The sequence below is a fragment of the Nannobrachium achirus genome (genome assembly GCF_963921795.1).
Source record: "Nannobrachium achirus genome assembly, chromosome: 21".
Lineage (NCBI taxonomy): Eukaryota > Metazoa > Chordata > Actinopteri > Myctophiformes > Myctophidae > Nannobrachium > Nannobrachium achirus.
In genome coordinates, this window is record NC_137828.1 from 40,649,183 (window position 1) to 40,664,880 (window position 15,698).

Below are 15,698 nucleotides of genomic sequence, written 5' to 3' on the forward strand. Positions count from 1 at the left end.
CACGCCTGCACCCCCAAATTGATTTTGGGTGGACCCTCATCGTAAAAGGTTTTGTGACAGCCTGGGACCCCCAGAAGAGAGATGTTCATGTTAAAAATAAATAAAATCTGAGCACTAAGAACAGGAAAACAAATCATCCACAGATCTGTCAAGTCAAAAGTCAAAACATTTTCCCATTAGAACATTGGCACACAAAACATCTACTATTCCTGCGATGGCCGGGCGTTCCCAGCAAATGTTAATACAGAATCCCAATCATTTTCATTTATCATGTTCAAAAGCAGATAGGCTGTGTGCTTTTGTCAAAAACATTTGAAACATATCTAAAATGTTTGAAATGTTTTGATTTTTTTGTTTTAACATTGTCCTTGGCACAAACCCTTTTCAGATGGGGATCCGTCCATGGCCAAATTAAATACATATCAAAACCATAGACATTTAGCCTATGTAATCCCTGTTTTCATTGTGTGTGTGTGTGTGTGTGTGTGTGTGTGTGTGTGTGTGTGTGTGTGTGTGTGTGTGTGCGTGCGTGTGTGTGTGTGTGTGTGTGTGTGTGTGTGTGTGTGTGTGTGTGTGTGTACTGTAGTGTGTATCTGTATCTGTAGCCTTGTGTCAGTGTGTGTCTTTTTTGACCACTGACTGAAATGACTTCATCAGAGGCGTGACAAAAAAAATGTGCGCGCCTTTCCCTTATTGGCTAAATGCAAAGGAAGAGGCGCGAGTTGTTCACAATAAGGAAGTGTTTTTGAGCTGCTCATTGGCCGTTCATTACCATGTGACTGTGAGAGGTGTGGCGGCCGGCGTAGCTCAAAAGAAATAACCCGGGAATTCGTTCATGACATATTATACAAACTCTTGTTGTGATCGTTCGTGTTGCACGTTCATCCTCCAGCCAAACTTTAATAACAAAGTGAGTAGTTTATGAGTTAAAAGAGCAAAAATGCCTGCCACGTCAGAAATACACGCGGTGGACCAACACAAAGAAGATGCGCTTAAAAAAGAAGACGGAAAGAAAACAGGAGCGAGTTCGTTCGGGTTGTTCTGCGATGAGCGCGGTTATCTGAACCAGATTGAGTACATCCTGCAACATGGACACAGAAAGGGCGACAGGACTGGAACAGGAGTGGTGTCTGTGTTCGGTTCTCAGGGGAGATACAGCCTCAGAGGTATGACAGAGATGGCTTTCTTTTCTTTGGGTTTGTTATCACATTTTTTGGGTGATGATTGATTATGAATAATCAATGACAGTTACTCTAGCAACGTCCCAAACGTATAATTATTACTTTCGCTGTCATTTTTATCATCCACAGATCAGTTTCCCTTGCTGACTACTAAAAGAGTCTTTTGGAAAGGGATTCTAGAAGAACTGCTGTGGTTCATCAAGGTGAGGATAAATTACTACTAATGTTTACCATTGCAAAGTTGCTGTATTGTCTTTAAATGTTATGATGCATTGACATTGACACAAGCCCTCAAGGCTTTTAGTGTTATTCCTTTAGCATTATTGTATAATCGTACCACTGTACTATTTTACTGTTAATAAAGTTTTCAACCATAAATAGTTGTTCTAAAAGTGGAGTCCGGAGACCCCCAGGGGCCATTGAGGGGGTTGCAGGGGGTCTCCAGCTAAATTGGTGAACAATATAGCTTCAAAATGAGTTTGATCACTTTATCCCTATTCCCTATCTGTGCTTTAGCTGTTTCAAAAGAAGTTGATCTATAAGCTCACAACACCTTGCAATGCTTGTTGTTATTGTCTGTAGTAGATGTGGGTCCCTGGCACAAAATCTTTTCAAATGGGAGTCTGTGGCCAAATGCATGTAAATGTGGGGGTCCTTGAAATTAAAGATATTGTGAACCAGTGTTATAAAGCAGTGTTCTCAAAGTAGATTCCAGGGACTCTGTCGGTTGCTTTAAGAGGGTCTAAATGGACCCATACGATGCTGTAACTCTGACAGTGTACAAATGGAACCAAATCCATTTGGTTCCATTTGTACACTGTCAGAGTTAAGGGGAGACCTTGAGATTTGAAAGTTTGAGAAACAGTGCTATAAAGGGCTGACATGATGACATGCCATCATTGTGGCTTGATGCGTTTCTCAGGGTTCAACAAATGCCAAGGAGCTGTCAGAAAAGGGGGTGAAGATCTGGGATGCCAACGGATCACGGCAGTTCCTGGACAAGAGCGGGTTCACAGACCGAGAGGAGGGGGACCTGGGACCGGTCTACGGGTTCCAATGGAGGCATTACGGCGCCGAGTACACAGACATGCATGCAGGTACAGTATGTCACTCACACCCAGTCCCAGCCTTAGGCCAGGCTGTCACAAATATTACATAATTGCCTTGAGATAATCGCAATTATTTGAGATAACATTTTTCATTGGAAATCGCAGAACTACAAGCGCACTGTCACAGCTTGTAGGTTGTCTATTTCCACAATTTTTTTCTTTTTCATTTCTTTGTTTACTTAGGTTATTTGTCATATCTGCCCAATGTGCCCATTGCAACTTCAAAGCCTAAACGGCCCAAACAGAAATTAAATTTGTATTCAAAAGGTTCCAGTGTTGTGATGACAAAAAACACAATTATACAAGATTATGACATGTAAAATCATCTAAAATGTTATAATCATGATAGCCCTAATCTGGGTTCCCAGAAGTTTCTCATTTTCGCCACTAGGGGGTGCGGGGATGATAGCCCTAACTCTGGTTTTCAATATAATTTTGATAGAAAATGCATATTATCTTTTGACATCAAATTCAATAGTTCAGTGGGGTGATTGATGAATCTCACCCACATGTGACACTGTGATATTATTTGCGATCATAGATCCAACGTTTTTCTAATGAATACACTGCATTACTAATCATTACCACCTCTATAGATTACACAGGACAAGGTGTTGACCAGCTGCAGAAGGTCATCGACACCATTAAAACCAACCCAGAGGACAGGAGGATTATCATGTGTGCTTGGAACCCCAAAGGTACAAACTACTTCCATGGTGGATACGTTTATGAAATTGTGCCCCCTGAAACGGGGGTCTTAAACGTTTTTCATGCCAAGGACCCCTTTGCAGAGAGAGACGAAGCAGGGAGGGACCCCCACTACATATTCTATAAAATTGTTCATAGATTTCATACATGGCTTCATAGACTTGTTTGACAGCACTATCATCAGTGTTTTGTAAACTAATGTTTTTTGCTCGTTTCAGACATTTAACCGCTTAAACACTCAATACTTAGTAAACTTTACCATTAGCTCAGCACTTGGTTTACCCCCTTTTCCTTCTACACCAGACCACTTTGCCATAAATAGCCGATTTACAAGTTCAAGGCGTTGTGTGCTTGTAGATCTATTTTCAGCTAATGTTCCCCTCAGAATAAGGATGCTAGGGTGGTTATGTAAAAATAAATCCTACCACACAAAGATTTGGCGGCCCCCCTTTAGTAACTCTTGAAGACCTCCTTCAAGCCTTTCAACCCTTTTCATATCAAGGTCCATTATTCATTTGAGCCATGGACCACCATTTGCCTCAGACCCAAAACGTAGAATATTGTGTTGTTGGGGAGTGGGGACCACCTGGAGAGCCTTCAGGGACCACTGGTTTGAGAACCACTGCTCTAGTGTGTTATTTTTCAGCTGTTCAGTTGGTGTGGGGGTGTGTGTGTGTGTGTGTGTGTGTGTGTGTGTGTGTGTGTGTGTGTGTGTGTGTGTGTGTGTGTGTGTGTGTGTGTGTGTGTGTGTGTGTGTGTGTGTGTGTGTGTGTGTGTGTGTGTGTGTGTGTGTGTGTGTGTGTGTGTGTGTGTGTGTGTGTGTTTTGTTGCTGCAGACCTGCCTCTCATGGCACTGCCCCCCTGCCATGCCCTGTGCCAGTTCTACGTGTGTGATGGGGAGCTGTCGTGCCAGCTCTACCAGCGTTCGGGGGACATGGGTTTGGGAGTGCCCTTCAACATCGCCAGCTATGCCCTTCTAACCTACATGATCGCACACATCACAGGACTGAAGGTGAGAGGGTGTTTGTTAGTTTACTCGAGGGAGAGGCTCTTCAAGAGACCAATTTGTAATTAAAATGTTTGTGGATTAAAGTGCAGTCACCGCATTCCATAGAAGTCAGCATAACACCAAAAATAGACGATCTACAAGCCCACAAGCTGACAACACGCTGCGCTGCGACGTGTTGTAAGCTTGTAGATGGCCTATTTTCTGTTATTCGTAATAATACGATTATTATTAGAGTATTTGAAGTGGTCAAACTAACAATAGAATGCATGTTCAATCTTCCAGAAAGTTCTAATGTTCTCCGATATTTCATAAAAGCAAAGGTTATTACACTAAGGCGTCTGACATTTGTTTTCAAAATATAAAATGTTTTTTTTTGTCAGGGCTGGTTATGGTCGACTTTAGCGTCAATCTGGTTGGCTGTATGGCTATACAGTACCAAAACATCATTATTCTACATATTGTGGCTAATTATTTATTAAACGCAGTGGTGACAGCACCGTGTGGGTGGGGCTCCTTTTACACTTGTTTCACAAATCACATATTAGGCAACATTTTACAAATCTTCAGTTGGGGGAAGATTTTATTTGCCATATTTGTGTTTTAATAAGTTGCCTTCTATGTTCCTCCTACAGCCTGGGGACTTTGTGCACACCCTAGGGGACGCTCACGTCTACATAAACCACATTGAACCCCTCAAAATACAGGTGCGTGAGTACGGGGGAAAAAAACGAATTTATTTTGTTAAGCATTATGCTGACCAGAGATATTACTTTTTCAATGTACTCCCGGCCAGAGCCATGTGTGCCAGAGTTGCTGGTGTTAAAAACTGTCCATGCAGTCATCAATCATAAGCAAATGCTATAGTACATGTATGTTTTAGGTTTGATGGCTGAGTTGTGCATGGATCTCTGTCTAAACTGTGTACTTTCCTCCTATGCAGCTCCAGAGGGAGATTCGCCCGTTCCCCAAACTGAAAATCCTCAGGAAGGTGGAGAACATCAATGATTTCTGTGCAGAGGACTTTGAGATCTGCGACTATAATCCCCATCCCACTATCAAAATGCAGATGGCTGTTTAAATCTTCACAAATAACAGATTATACATTGATTCATTAGATTGAGGCTCTCCGTCCCACTGTACCTCATACAGCAAGAACTCCCAAAAGTTTAAAGCTGCAAACACCCCAAAATAATCATTTTGAACTAGGGACCCCCCACCCTGACAGCACTTGGAATTGTAGGCATTACATTTTGTTTGACTCGGTTCCACAGATAAATATTGTGAAAATAGACAAACTAGGCTATTTTCACAATATTTGCCTCTTTCTTATGTACTATTTGCTATTAAAAAGGTCTAAACATTTTGAACTCATGTTTAGTATTAATATAAAGTCTTGTAAAAAGAAATTGTAGTAGAGAGACTACCCTTAATTTGTAGAGTTCTTTGGTAACTACAACACATGTATCTGTTTTAAATGAATGTTCATCTTGTTTAAACAGTTAATATCTAAAGCTGTAAATAAATAATTTATAGAACTTTGTTTTGGATTATTTGAACTATCATTTCAGTATTTTGTAAAAGAAATGCTAAGTCCGCCTCGAAACCTGCTTAACCCCTTTCAACCTGGCGTCCCTATTTTTGGGCATTGACATTAGGCAAATGATAAGCATTGTGAACTTGTAGATTGGCAATTACATATTTCTTAAGGACAACTTGGACAACAAGGGTTCATATTTTAAATTGTAATTAGAACAAAACAATTAGTTAAATTTCTAAAGAGATATTTAGCCACGTGTACGCATGCCCTCAACCATTAAAATCGCTAAGACGATAGAAAGCAGTAAATGGGAAAAAAATTAAATAAATTAAAACTCATCTTTTCTTTTCTCTAATTACAATCTAAAATATGAACCAGTTGTAAAGGAAAAAAAAAGAAAATTGTCCTTTATTAAGACTTGGAATAAAAAGAAAATCCATATTATGCACAGGCAAGGCACAAATTGGACGTTTCAGCCAGAGGCTTTCATCAATGTCTCACTGTTTGGTTTACATTTGCCATAAAAAAAAAAGCTCACGTCAAAAAAGGTAATATAAATGTAACACAAAATTATAATGATCTCATACATTTGACAGTCTAAGTTGTGTGGGAGATGTATAAAAGACAAGATAATCTACAATAGTGTATTAAAATGTATACTAGTTAGTAAATTAATAAAGTAAAATCTGATCGCATCGTTGCCAAACGACTCCTCAGGTAATTTCAGCAGCATCCCTCATTTGTTTAAGAGCTTCTTCCATGTCTCTCCAGCCGGGTACTGGTGTGCTTGCACAGATGACTCCAACATCTCACAAGAATAGCCTGGATCCTGCCAACAAAAACAATCATTACATCACACAGGGGAAGAAATGTTAAACAGTCTAACACAGATTGGTGATACTATTCCGACCCATGGCTGCTACAAGGACAAGTGAAATCATAACAAATAGGCAGAGACTAAAATAATATGGCTCCAAGAGGCACAGCCGATTTGAACCATACTGACATACAAATGGAAATTGGCACACTTTAGATCCATCAGAAAATGGTACAAACTTAGATCCACCACCGTTATCAGATCGGTACTCTGTATTCGACTGATGTGCAAGTTGTGGGTATCCGAATCTGAAAAAACTGGTATCAGTACATCTCTATTACCAATATGCTTTCTTACCTTGGGGGGCATGTAGTGGGCGTTGCGAATTACAACAGGAGAGGTGAAGTGCTCATGTAGGTGGTCAACATATTCACACATCCTAAAAGATAACCATATGTTCCATAATTATAACGTGGTGGTTATCAGTGACGGCCAGCAGGTGAAGCCGACAGAAAACCCAAACAACGTTCTCACCGGTTGTCGAGACTTGCTGACACCGAGATGTAGTCGAACAGGATCAGGTGTTGAACAAGCTCACAGAGACCAACTCCTCCAGCGTGGGGACACACGGGCACTGACAAACAAGTGAGAAACATTGTTAAACATCTTAAAGGAAATGTTTTTGTCACATTCCTAATCCCTAACCCTAACCCAAAGAGGAGTAGCTACAGGGGACTCTCTTTGAGCAGGAGACTTACTGAGTCTCCTAATGACCGATGACCTGTGATCAAATTATTGTCTCAGGAATGCGACAAAAGATCCGGACGACCTTTGCCACATGTCATTCCCCATCTCTCTCCCCATTTCCTGTCAGTCTACTGTCCTATCAATAAAGGCATAAAAAGCCCAAAAACAAATCTTTAAAAAAAAAAAATAATAAATACATCTCTGAATTCAAGGCTTCGTGGGGTGTGTAATTAATAATAGAAAACAAGTAACTTTTTTGGTGAACCACTCCTTTATTAATAAAGCGTCGAAACTGATCACGCTATTCACTATACGCTATGCCCCATTTTATACTTTCAAAAATGGGTTTTTCAAGAATGGCCAATCTACAAGCTCACAGGCTTGCCATTTCCGAATATGTTTGCCTATAATGGCATGCCCAAAACAGGGACGCCAGTTAGAAATGTGTCCATTCATTGGAAATCTCGTTTTACGTTGCTGTGATGGTAAAGAACTGATATTAGTTATTGTTGCTAAAGATGAATTTTAAGAGTAGTGTTCTTGCGATGGCTGCATAAAGCAGCCATGGCTACCTGCTGAGACACCCTGCTCTTACCCTGGAACTTGTGAGCCATCAGCAGCACGGCCAGGTTCTCGTTGACGCTGCCCACACGGCAGCTGTCTATCTGGACAAACTGCAGGGCTGACGCCTGAAGGAACTGCTTGAACATCACCCTGTTGTGACACTAGGGATGGGGATGTTAATCACATAAGTCATTATTTATCAGACGTTGACACGTTATGCTAGGAAGAAACAAAGCTGTAGTAGTAATTTTTAATATCCACACAACATGAGTCCTGACCTGTTCCCCTGTAGCTACTCCGATCCCAAGTGGAGCCAGAGCCTGCAAAGATTCAACAGAGAAGAACAAAAGTCTAAGTTAAATACATACTTCAATGCATAACGATGTCGCTTGCTAAATCAGTTATATTCAGTGAGCGACACTGCCATGCGACAAAGTACAATTAAGATTTAGGGTAGGGCTGTCACGATTATGATTTTTTACACGATTGTCAATTAACAATTTAATTGTGTTTTTGTCATTGATCACTGGAACATATGAATACAAAATTACATTTCAGTTTGGCTTTAGCCAAGGTATAAAAAATAGGCTTTGAAGTTGCACAGGACAAATATGACAAATAACCGAAATATACAAAGAAATTACGATGACGATGAGAAATGATGAGTGGAAATAGACGATGTTGATCTGCTATTTCCACTATATCTAGAAAATGTATGAACATTTCTCACATGGAAAAGATTATGAGCTTTAGCAAAATTGTGATTATCTCAAATAATTAAGAATTTAGAGGTGCTGAATATGTTTTAATCAGAGTCGCCCCTGCAAATAATGAAGCACTTGCTCCCCTCCCTTCTTTTCATTGACCTTGGAGATGGCAGCGTGTCCCAGGATGTCATCTGGACAGGTAGGCTCCTCGATCCACAGAGGTTTGTACTCAGCCAGGCTGGACGTCCAGCTAATGGCCTCCCCCACATCCCACCTCTGGTTGGCATCAATCATCTAGCACAAAAAATAATATTGTTGCTGTCAGGCAGAAACCTCTTATCTTCATATTTTGTGTGGTTTTTCGCAAATCAATGCCCTACTTTATCACACAACAGCGTCACACTAGCAGATCAACAAGCGACATGTTTTGAGCTTGTAGATCTACTACTCTTGCTGTTTTTTAATTTGTATCCTTAAAAGTAACAGTTTTACAGTTTGAGGTTTCCACCCGACAGGCGATATGAATCCATTGTTTTGCCAATTTATTTTAAATGTAGTGAGGAAGTACATGAACTCATTCACTGCCAAGAATATTTAACCAAACTACTAACCACTGCCATCTATTGTTTTTCCCCTTACCTTCAAGTAGTCCGAATAAATCTATTTTTCAATCACGTATATATTGACAACCCAAAGTAGGGACACCAGGTAGAAAGTGGTGAACAATCTTAGCAGACAAGTCAGGGCAAAAATAAGAAGTATTTAATTGATCAGACGTCATAGATTAAAGAGAAGAAAGAAAAATAAATCTCTCAACTGGAAATGTTTTTATGACCAAGTCCTAACTCATACAGTGCCAGGCGACTTTTAGAGCAACTTTCTCACTATGGGCTTCCCTGCCAAGCGACTTTGGGCGACTTTTACTTAGAAAAAAAAATAAAAAAATATATATATTTTTTTTCTTTTTTTGGACCCCATTAAATCTAGTAAACATGATTTCAATCGCGATTTTGCATGTTCCACCCCCATACAACCCCATCTTTATACAGGGCAGCCATCTTTGTTTACATAACATGTAAAACATAATGGCTATTATCTCAAGAATGCCTGAACGGATTTCCAATCTTTTTTTTTTGTTTGAAAGCTGTGAACAGCCTGCACAAATATGGTGCATGATCTGTGCATGGGTGTGCATGATCTGTGCACTACAAATTACATGGAAGTCTATGGAGAGGGCTGGCACTAATGCCACTCGAGGGCATTTTTAATTGGCAGTAAGTGAGCTAATGTCATCAAATGATTGGCTTGCGATAAAAACATCTCCATGAATTCAAGGCTCCATGTGGTGGGTAATGGATAAAAAAACTCAAAAAGTAATTTTGGGGGTCTTGAATCCTAGCCTGGCGGGGCCCGACGTCATCTGCGTTCACTCACTCATTCCTTCCACAGTATAACGTCTGGACTTCCGTTGATTGGCAGCGAGTATACCGATTATTCTCTGATCGGGGCCAATCAGTGACTGCTTCCGCACTATGCTTCCGCACAACAAACGTAGTCTTCCTGACAACAAGTGAAAAGATTTCCCTGATTGGTCCATGTGTAGACGGTGACGTAGATGCATGCTGCAGGCTGCAGCATTTTCAAAACAACAATGGCTGCCCTCGCGATGCAAAAAGTGTAACAGTTAACGCTCTAACCATAAAACAACCAATACGTGCAGTTATTTCAGAGTTGGAATCAATTACAACAATTAAAAAGCAACACGGAGGATGCGCTAGTGGAGTTTATTGGCCGAAAAGACGTGTTTGTTTGCCGTTCTTCCGACTGGCTGAGAGATGGTGATTGGTTAGAGGAGTCTGTCTGTCAAGGCAAGTACTCCCGCCCACTTTTCAAGCTGCCAATAGGCTAAAGGCCAGACGTTATACTGTGGAAGGAATGAACACAGATAACGTCGGGCCCCGCCAGGCTACTTGAATCCATGAGACCTACCAAGGTGTTGGTGGGTCCAATCATCTGCCTTATCAAGCTGCACCTGCGCTTGTCGTCCTCCAGGTCCGCCCCGACCTTCACCTTAAACCGTGTCCAGCCGCTGGCCAGAGCATCTGTGCAGAGCTTCACAAACACACGGACCAACGGTTACAAGAGCTCTTGTTTGATGTCACACAAGTCCAAATTGATGCCACCATTGGATGGAAAAAGTACTCACATTGTTTAATTAAGTAAAGTATCAATACTGCAATATAGAAACACTCCGTTACAAGTAAAAGTCTGGAATTCAAAATGTCAAATCAAAATATACAGTACTTGTGCACCAAAAGTAAAAGAACAAAAAGTTTGAAAATAGCAGATCTACATTGCGACCCCTTGTGAGCTTGTAGAGCAGCTATTTTCAAATAGCCAAGGTATAAAATCGGTCTGAAGTGGATTATAATATAATTATTATATCTGTAAAGTAACTAACGTTTTCAAATAATTGTAGTGGAGTCGAGATAGTAGAGGAGTAGAAGTAAAAGTACTGAAAACTGGAAATAGTCAAGTAAAGCAGAGATACCTCAAGACTGTACTTAAGTAAATCTACTTAGTTACTTTACAACACTGGATACATGCGATGTCTTGAGACCTTTTTGAGCTGCTGGTCCGAGTATCCCAGCCAAGCACAGGATGTAGTGTAGGCAGGATAGCCCTCCTCCAGCATCTGACCCTCTGGCAGGCAAAACAAAACAGGTGATACATCTCCCCCCCATAGACTTAAAGTGCAATGCCAACTTCATAGATCGTCCAATAGCGGTAACTGGTTTTCAGTTATTTCTAGGTGGTGATTAAGTATAAATTAGGCTTAATAGCTGTCACGGATGGGTCTACTTTGCAACCCCAAAGTGCCTGAGCTCAGTCTCTATTCATTTGTGGAGTGGCAGTTTTAGCTTCATCTGGCCAGTTAATGTGTCCCTATAGTGTGCTTACCTCTCTGCTGTTTTCCTTCTTGTGCCTTCATTAGTATGTCTGAGAGAGAGAAAGAGAGAGAGAGAGAGAGAGAGAGAGAGAGAGAGAGAGAGAGAGAGGGAGAGAGAGAGAGAGAGAACTTTATTTCAGACACAATAGGTCCATATAAAACAGAGATACAAAACAGACAACCACAACACAGAGAGGGCCTGAGTACCAGACTGATTTCACTCCATAAAGCCCAGATCAATAAAAAACACATAAACATTGCCTCTCGTGTTTCCAGAAGCATGAAGAATACCTTGTATCACTCTGTGTGATCCCTATTAAGGCCATAATTCTCCATCAGTCTACACATAAATAAATCTTTACATAAAATTCCTCAAGTCAACAGCATGAAAGGAGGGTACATTACTGGTCACAAACATTTCACTTGCACTAGTCTAGAGAGAGAGAGAGAGAGAGAGAGAGAGAGAGTGTCTGGAACAAAATGTTCCTGTGGCTGGTCTTTGTGTGTGACTCCATCTGCACATATCGTGACCCATTTTTGTGAGGCACCAAACCACTGTCTTACCTAGAGCCTCCTGCTCCGTCAGGGCATCAGTGATGTATCTGAAGTCGATGCAGGAGATGATCTGCTTCGGATCCTGAGACAGATATACCAGAAGAATAGACGGTTAAATCCTTTCCTGTGATTATGATGCAAATGACAATTAAAGTTAATTGAATTGCAAGTTACTCACCATGTCAACAAGCAGCTTCCACAGCGGCTGCAAGAAAAGTTATAATGGGTTATTATGAGTCACACTTTGTCACAAACATAAAGGAATGTGCCTCTGTATGATTGAAGTATTATAGCGTAGGCCTATACATACTTGTACAGTACAGCAACATGTACATATAAATTGTCTTATCCTTGTAATTTGTTTCTTGTTTTTTGTTTTGTAAAAAAACATAAGTGAAATAATCCAATGCCTTCAGCCTATACCTTTTTGGTCAAAAATGTGGTTATTTTCTCAATTAGTTTTTTGTATTACCTAAAAAAATCTGAAGGGCTGATACAAGGAGACACTAATAATGCCAGCGTCCTCTAGAGTCTACTCTAGACCAATGTTTAAAAGTGGTGTCTGACCTTGCCTTCTGTCCTTGCCCACAGATCCCACACGGCATTGAGAACTGCAGCAGTGGCAAGGTGGATGACTCCTTTCTCTGGACCGATCTGTGAAACAGGAGAAGAAGGAAAAGAAATGTCACCTTCACACCGGTACTCCTCGGCCCAAAGCTTTCAACGATGGGACCAATTAAAGTTTGTTGTGTTCGTTTTGATTGATGATGTGTGTGTCGGTCACTGTGTGTGTGTGTGTGTGTGTGTGTGTGTGTGTGTGTGTGTGTGTGTGTGTGTGTGTGTGTACCATGACCTGAATCCGGTTACTGACTCTGTCACATAATTCTGAATAGCTGCTATGTACTGTACATGGGAATGTACACTGCTAGGCACTACAAGATTGTTGATCTACTAGTTAAGGACATTTTAAGGACGTTAAGTTCATATGTTTAATCATCTGTCAAAAAAAAAAAAGCTTGTTTCAACTGCCATGTTCAAACTGTGCAATAATGAATATTATGCCTTTTCAGTTGTTACAGCTAATACACCACATAGGCATATATATTGTATATTCAACCACAGTCTGGAAGAGGCATTCCGTACCGTCTTTCTTAAGGATGCTATATACAGCTTGGTGTTCATATTTGGAAGCCTCAGTCATGTCCATAAACGTGTTGTGAGAGGCCTGCAGATTGCAGAAATGCCCAAGCCGAGAGCTAAGAAGGCATTGGCTAAATTCTGTCCAGTGTCTGTGATAATTGGCAGTAACTATGGAGGAAACCGTGCTTCCTGTATCCGTGATCTGCACCCTGAAACACTTATTGTTGAGTTTCCCAAGTTTGTTTGTGCTGAATAATATTTTGTTAGATGTGAACGCAAATAAAGATTTTAAATGTGTGCGTGTGCGCATGATGGAGGCACGCCAGGGGTTCTGTGCAGGAGAACACCATGTTTGAAAGACATAAACAAACACCCGTTGTAATTACCATCATTAATGTAATAAAGTCCTAATAAGATGCAGTTGCAAATCTTATGGACTATGTTCCTGAAATCTTTGCACACCAGATGTTGTTGTTGTCATACAATGAAGGCTCCAAATCTGTTTCCATCCATTCCTGAAAAGGCCTGCACCTTTCACTCTAGCTTAGAGGAAGGAAGCTTTCCTGACTGTCATTAAAAAATTACCAGATGCTCCTCCATACCATCACAAAGTACAGGTGCAATCCACTCGTGTTTATCTTTGGCAGCCTAGGACATGTATATATAGGTTGGTTGTAAGAGGCTTCCAACAACTTGGGATGCAAAATAAAAAAATAAAAAAAGAAAAGTGGTTAAACGCCTTGCAAAATTCAGTGCAATCGTTACTATTATTGGTAGCCGCTAAATATGATGAAGACGCCGTTACTTGTACCACTGACTGAGTGGTGTTTGGGTAATTGTCCAAGATCTGATGATTGTAAAATTTCACAGCACCATGTAAATGTGTGTCCTTGTATTGTATTACATATGTGTACATAAAAAAATGATTAAATGTGTATGTCAGGGGTCTTCAACGTTTTCAGGCCAAGGACCCCTTAGTTGAGACAACTTGAGAGAGATGAAGCAGGGACCCCCACAATCTGTACATAGATATAGTTTCATTGTTTGACAGCACAATCAACAGTGTATTCTGGATTCATATTAACGTGTGTTTTCAGATATTTAACCACTTGAATGGTCAATACTTAATAAACTTAACCTTTCACTGTACTTAGTCTGCTCTTTTCCCCTTCCAAAGCCCACAACGCCTCGCGCTGCGAGGCATTGTGAGCTTGTAGATCAGCTATTTTCGGCTAAAGTTCTCAGAATATGGACGCTAGGGTTCAAGTGGTTAATATAAGAAGGGGGGGAAAAACAAGTTTCTATCACACAAAGATTTGGAGGACCCCCTATAGTAACTCTGAGGACCCCCTAGGGGTCATGGAACCCCTGTTGAAGACTCCTGGTGTATGTGTCTGTGTGCTCACTGACCCATCTCATCTGGCCATCACTGGTCAGGGTGCGGTAGAATCCACGGAAGTCTCTGGTAATGTCCTCTAAGGATTTCCCCACAACCAGGTCTGACAGAGCCTCCACAGCACACACAACTGGAAAAGATGGATTCCATCATGCTAGGTGTGATTGACCGGACAGTCCATTAACCTTTACTAATATAGGCTCATCCAACCAAATGGGTTGGGGAAAGAAATCCCTTTATTTTTTGTTTCCTGCATTTTGTTTTTAATTATTTCAAAAGATTTTCAAAAAATTAATGCATTTTATTGTAAGTGTATTACCATATATTACCACAAGATGGCACTAGAGATGGCTCAAACTGAAAACTGCAAACATGATTAGTGTATTTAGACCTATGACACAGAGCGTTGTACTACTGACTCAACAGGTTTTGCTGTCCATATAGCAGAGGCTACTGTACATTCCATAATACCATGTTTGTAAATAAATAATATATCTGAGTATGTATCTTACCAATCTCTGTGCCTCTCCCCACAGTAAATGTCAGACCATAGCCCTTCAGTCCAGTATCAGTGTGAATAACAACATATGCGACTGAATAGTCCGGATCAGTATGCTGCAAAGAGGAATGTGAAAAGTTGCGATCATAACTGGATTGTCCAGTTTCTGAGTTCAATCAAAATGCAGTCTATAGGCCTATTGCATGCATCTCCAGAACTCTGCATGCTTACCATTGCATCTGACCCATGTTGCTCCAGAGACGTTGGAAATCTCACGTCTCTCACACTTAATTTAGTGATTGTATGGATCATGTTTGATTCATTTGAAGCTGCAGGATCAACTCGGTCACTCACTGGGTCCAGTCGTGTAAACAGGAAGAGTAGTCTAGCCTACGCCGACAACGGGGCTCGTTGAACCCGCCCACTACGACGTATGATTGGTTTAAAAGGCTTGTTTTCACAATACATCACGTGCAGTGGTGTGTAAAGTAACTGAATACATTTACCAATGAATTTCAGTACTTAACTTATACTCCACTACTTTAGTAACTAGTTACTTTGTGCTAGATTTTGATCATAAGTACAAAACACACATGAACCACTTCAAACCTTCGGCCATTTGAAAATAGCTATTTTCAAAAGATTGTTATTATACAATTATATAATTTGAAAACTGCATAACAAGTACTTTCTAGTACATTTTGATTTAAAAAAAAGAATACTTTTTTACAAAATTTTACTACATTTAAGTATTGAAAATGAAAAAGAAAGGTACTTTT

The 15,698-nt window shown here is 40.5% G+C and overlaps 2 protein-coding genes across 2 annotated transcripts; one reads left to right on the forward strand and one right to left on the reverse strand.

The window, feature by feature from the left end:
* The first annotated feature begins 885 nt into the window (after nucleotides 1-885).
* On the forward strand, nucleotides 886-5,399 carry tyms (thymidylate synthetase). Its single transcript, XM_080752105.1, has 7 exons — nucleotides 886-1,166; nucleotides 1,311-1,384; nucleotides 2,104-2,278; nucleotides 2,887-2,988; nucleotides 3,835-4,010; nucleotides 4,640-4,711; nucleotides 4,948-5,399. The coding sequence occupies exons 1-7, from the start codon at nucleotides 941-943 to the stop codon at nucleotides 5,083-5,085; spliced, it is 963 nt and encodes a 320-aa protein (XP_080608231.1). The 5' UTR covers nucleotides 886-940; the 3' UTR covers nucleotides 5,086-5,399.
* A 173-nt stretch (nucleotides 5,400-5,572) lies between these two features.
* enosf1 (enolase superfamily member 1) lies at nucleotides 5,573-15,279 on the reverse strand. Its single transcript, XM_080752104.1, has 15 exons — nucleotides 15,151-15,279; nucleotides 14,933-15,035; nucleotides 14,435-14,550; nucleotides 12,452-12,538; nucleotides 12,063-12,089; nucleotides 11,894-11,966; nucleotides 11,341-11,379; nucleotides 11,000-11,082; nucleotides 10,369-10,491; nucleotides 8,539-8,673; nucleotides 7,951-7,992; nucleotides 7,704-7,833; nucleotides 6,896-6,995; nucleotides 6,719-6,800; nucleotides 5,573-6,373 (listed from the first exon to the last, which is right to left on the reverse strand). The coding sequence occupies exons 1-15, from the start codon at nucleotides 15,229-15,231 to the stop codon at nucleotides 6,281-6,283; spliced, it is 1,314 nt and encodes a 437-aa protein (XP_080608230.1). The 5' UTR covers nucleotides 15,232-15,279; the 3' UTR covers nucleotides 5,573-6,280.
* Nucleotides 15,280-15,698: the final 419 nt, after the last annotated feature.